The sequence below is a fragment of the Engraulis encrasicolus genome, chromosome 10 (assembly GCF_034702125.1).
Source record: "Engraulis encrasicolus isolate BLACKSEA-1 chromosome 10, IST_EnEncr_1.0, whole genome shotgun sequence".
In the NCBI taxonomy this organism is placed as follows: Eukaryota; Metazoa; Chordata; class Actinopteri; order Clupeiformes; family Engraulidae; genus Engraulis; species Engraulis encrasicolus.
This window is the reverse complement of record NC_085866.1, coordinates 16,969,815-16,974,560: the sequence shown is the minus strand read 5'-3', so window position 1 is coordinate 16,974,560 and position 4,746 is coordinate 16,969,815. Positions and strand designations below refer to the sequence as shown.

General features: G+C 46.2%; 1 protein-coding gene across 1 annotated transcript; it reads right to left on the bottom strand.

Annotated features, from left to right (window-relative positions):
* Nucleotides 1-1,660: 1,660 nt before the first annotated feature.
* neurod4 (neuronal differentiation 4) lies at nucleotides 1,661-2,782 on the bottom strand. Its single transcript, XM_063209604.1, has one exon. The coding sequence runs from the start codon at nucleotides 2,780-2,782 to the stop codon at nucleotides 1,661-1,663; it is 1,122 nt and encodes a 373-aa protein (XP_063065674.1).
* Nucleotides 2,783-4,746: the final 1,964 nt, after the last annotated feature.

Here is a 4,746-nt window from a genome sequence, read left to right as displayed (position 1 = left end):
TATTTTCTAATGATAGAGTTAACACAGTGCTGTGAGTATATGAAAAGCACTTCCGTATGCCCATCACAGAAAACAATTCCGTGTCCAGGAGCACGGAATTTCGGCAAAATCCGTGCTCCTGGACACGGATTTTGTGTCCTTAACATCCGTGTCCAGGAGCACAGAATTTTTGGAGATTAGGCTGAGGTATTCCACTACACTGCAAGGTCTAGACCTCCTAAAATGTAATGATTGACTGTTAATGTTCTGATGTACTAACTATATTGTTGTAATATCAGTAGCTTCTGCTACACTATAGGCTACATTGTAATTACCAGTTCCACAAAAGAACTTTGAGGTCTTATTCACTCCTTATATCATATTAAAAAAACTATTTTAACTCTTTATTTCTGTTTCTTCTTTTCCTTCTATTCATTTCCATGCAAATGGTTTAAAACAACATAAAATGTTTCTCTGTAAAGGCTTAACATCCAGCTTATATTCACTATATTAGACAAATGATAGGGATGAGGAATTAACTGTCCAGGTTTCCGGAACATGCAACAGATTATCTGTTTTGTTTTTTTATTTGTTTTTTTTTTAGATTTAATATAAAAATAGGCATCACAAAAGAAATATTATATAATATAAGAATATTTATTTCATTAAGTGCGAAACATGAACATATTTACAAACGTTTTGACTTGGTATGACAAATATAGAGGTGAATGACAAAGAAAAGCTCAGATGGAATAAATAAAATAAATAAATCAGCAGTACCACTGGCTGGCAGTGGACTGAAAACACTTGACAAAAAAAACAAAAGTGTGCTGATAATAGTTTCAGGAGACAGACGACAAGTCATTTCAAAATAAATATTAAATACCATCATAAATAAAAGCAGTATTTCAGTTCATATGGCAAAATGTCACAGATGCTACTAAAGTCTCGTTGGAGAACGGTACAGGTGAGGGGAAAAGAACACATCAAACTCATGGTGCCTAATTCCCTTGTGTTTCCCTGCCTGGTCTCTCGTTTGGATCACGTGTGTGTGTGTGTGTGTGTGTGTGTGTGTGTGTGTGTGTGTGTGTGTGTGTGTGTGTGTGTGTGTGTGTGTGTGTGTGTGTGTGTGTGTGTGTGTGTGTGTGTGTGTGGTGGCACATGCCTCATCACATGTGTGTATGGCTCAGATATGAGTGTATCAAGTATTTCAAACAAATTTCATAAAAGTCCAGAGTAAATAAACAAACAAACAAACAAGTGAAATGTAAAACATAGAGAAGCCATATTAGGCAAATTATAACGGTAATAAATTAACTTTCAAAAACAATCCCTCTTTGCTTCTCAGCAGTTTTCAAGGTAACAGGTAGGTTTAGTTGAGGTTGGACCAATGGGAGCTCTTGGTTTCTCCCTGTACATTTTGTCCTCTTTTTTTAACTTCTCGCTCTTTCTCTGTTTCTGTTCCTGCTTCTGTACTCTTATCCAACTTAAGAGTCTCTCACATCAACACACATCTTGCATGTGCTGACTCAATAACAAACAAATGTTCGGAAGTCTGCTCACTGTAGGCTGTGAAGAAGTCCTGGCAGTGAGTTTGAGCAAGCGCATAGCAAGATGGAGGGTGTGTGGCAGGTGGTGGGGCATTACCCTTCGTGCCACCATCTCCCCACCCCACACCTCCTCACTCGCTGTAGATGGCGCCCATCTGTGACGTCACCATGTGCGGGGGCGGTGCAAAGGACTCGAAGGCCATGTCCAGGGGCATCTCGTAGCGAGAGCCAGGGAAGAGTGCGTGCGTGGCGGCAGCGGCAGCCATGGAGGCGGGGGGGTAGTGGTGTGACGCGGAGAGGAAGTGGCCCCCAGTGGCGGTGGCGGAGGTAGGGGGGTAGTTCCGCTCGGCCTCGTGCGGAGACGGCTCCTGTTTCAGGGCAAAGTTCCCGCTGATGCTGAGCGGCGGCGTCAGGGGCCCGTCGTACGGCGGCGTGCTGTCATTGGGCGAGGTCGTCTCGTAGGCGGGGCCTTTGAAGCCCTTCAGGTGCAGCAGGTGCGCGGCCTCCAGGGAGCCATAGGGGGGGCTGGGTAACCCGGGCGACGGGTAACTGCTCAGAGGATGGTGCCCGCCGGGCCCGCCGATACCCACCACCCCCATGCCAGCTCCGGGCATGCCGCCGCCCATGCCCACGCACTTGTCGTCCATCTTGGCCAGGATGACGGGCGAGGGCCCCAGCTGCAGGCAGCCGGCCACCAGGTTGCTGGTGGGCTGCGAGAGGCCCTTGCAGAGCATCTCTACGAAGCCGGGGCTGTCGGGCAGCCCGCCGCTCTCCAGCACCTCGCCCAGAGCCCAGATGTAGTTGCGGGCCAGCCGCAGGGTCTCGATCTTGCTCAGCTTCTGGGTCTTGGAGTAGCAGGGCATGACGCGACGCAGGTTATCCAGCGCGTCGTTCAGCCCGTGCATGCGAGAGCGCTCGCGTGCGTTGGCTTTGACTCGCCGCGCACGGAAACGCTCTATCCGGGCCTTGGTCATCTTCTTCTTCTTGGGGCCGCGGCGCTTAGGGGCCTTCTCTCCGTCGGGCCCCAGCAGGTCTTCGTCATCTCCTCCCTCCTCCTCCTCCTCGTCCTCCTCCTCCATCTCCTCACTGCCCAGCTCCATGGGGCCCCCGCGGCTGCCTCCGCCCCCCAGGCGGTAGCGGCTCATGTCAGGGGTGCGATCCCCGTCCTGGGAGCTCAGGTCCTCGTCCATCCAGCCCAGGCTGCTCACCAGCTCGCTGACCTCACCACACTTGCCAAACTGTTTGGTCATCATGGTGATCTGAAGGGGGCAGATGGAGGCACACTCAGATTAATATTCATTCAAAAATTGAAAGTAATGGTACTACTGTTTTTTGTACAGAGGTTCACATTACTGTTACACAAAAGCATCATTTTCTACGCGTTTCTAAACATTTGCGGAGGTGTTATGCCTCTTAACTTCAGCACTGTTGGATGAACAGTTCATCCATCTAAACTGTACTCAACTCGCCCTGATGGCGACTTCAGAGCTGGTCGCGTAAACACAATAATCTTTCACTTGGGACACTAAACTGTGGGACTAAAACGAGCGAAAGAACAAAGATTAAGGCAAACGAATGATTAAAACAAAAGCTGACAATATTTGGCACGGATTCTGCGCATTCTCTCGGCTTTAATGCGCGATCTAAGTGGGAGATACTTTCGGTCTAAACCCTGCGATTTCCGAGCAGTGTGGCGTCATTTTTGAGACGCTGTCAATCTGGGACACGGCGGGATTTAGCTTGGAGATAAAGCTCTAGGATTTAATTTGAGGGTAGCCTGTAAAACGGAGTCAACAAAACATGAGATCTAGCCACACAGATACAGCGGAATAGTTGAATTTCATTTGATTGAAAGCGCCAGACTCCTCTAAACTTGGTCTTACATTATGAATATGAGAGTATTTGAGTTGGCATTCAAAGAGTATTATATGTCACCTAATGGTGTATAATAATAATAATAATAATAATAATAATAATAATAATAATAATAATAATAATAATAAAAATAATAATAGATGTTCTGAAATGGTATTTCCAACTTGTAGCAAATGCAGGGCAGTTAAACAGTAACAGTTTGCATTTGTATTTGTGCATTAGTGCGTGTGATGAACTGCGACATTTAATTTTATTGTAAAGTAATGAAAAGACCTAATGCCCTACATTTCTCTGTAAAAGCTTCAGTAAATAATTTGGATCCCGCTCTCCATAAGTCTCGACGCAGCTGTTAATGGTGATGCTGGCAAGTTGCCTACTCTTTTTTTTATCATGGTGTTGAATAACATAGAGTTTATGAAAATGAATTTTGTAGCCATTCATCCTCTTCACTGACAAGATAACATGCTACGTATAGTCAATAAGGTATTTTAGTGTTTAGAAACGTATGAATTATGCTTGATGAGTGGTGTCCATCCCTACTTGGCTAATGAGAAACACCAGAGAAGTCCACCAGAAACAATAAATAGGCCTACAGAAGTTGTGCAAAGAAACCCACCTGTTCCTAAGACGTGTTGGTGAAGAAATGTTGGCGGATTCCCCCAAGAATGAAAATAAAATAAAAATAAGCGAAGACTCTTCTTGGCAAATCACTAGCCAGTAAACGAATCCTCCGTTGACTCCTTATCTTGAGTTTCTTTTAGACGCTCGCACTCATCGGAAGTTGGTCCCTTCGGTTAAGTCATCTATCCATGGACTCGCGAGCGCCCTTCTGTCATGTCTCTGAGGATGCTCGCGCTGATTGAGCCTTTCTAGTGAAGTGAACTAGCCCCTCCCCCTGAGGATCCCACCCCTCCAGCTGATGTCAATGCGCGTGGCGGTCTCGTGGCCAAAAGTTTCACGAACTGCATCACACACCCCCCCACACACTATCTTTGTATGTTAGCCCTCCCCCTGGTCGCACGCGTGTGAGTGCGATTACTGTGTGTGTGTGTGTGTGTGTGTGTGTGTGTGTGTGTGTGTGTGTGTGTGTGTGTGTGTGTGTGTGTGTGTGTGTGTGTGTGTGTGTGTGTGTGTGTGTGTTGTTGGGACGGGCGCGCTGTTGGTTTGGGGAAAGTGGATTGGCGCACGCCAACTTTAAGAACAGCTGAACTCATATTCAATTATTATAGCCCGTCTCTGATTCAAACCGTATTGAAAAAATATCAGATATTTATATAGGCCTATAAGTAATAATACGTAGGTTACTTGAAGGACCTATATGCCGCAAAAAACTTTCCGTTCA

Coding starts and splice junctions, on each gene's coding strand:
- neurod4 (XM_063209604.1), bottom strand. CDS start 2,782: ATGATGACCAAACAGTTTGGCAAGTGTGGTGAGGTCAGCGAGCTGGTG.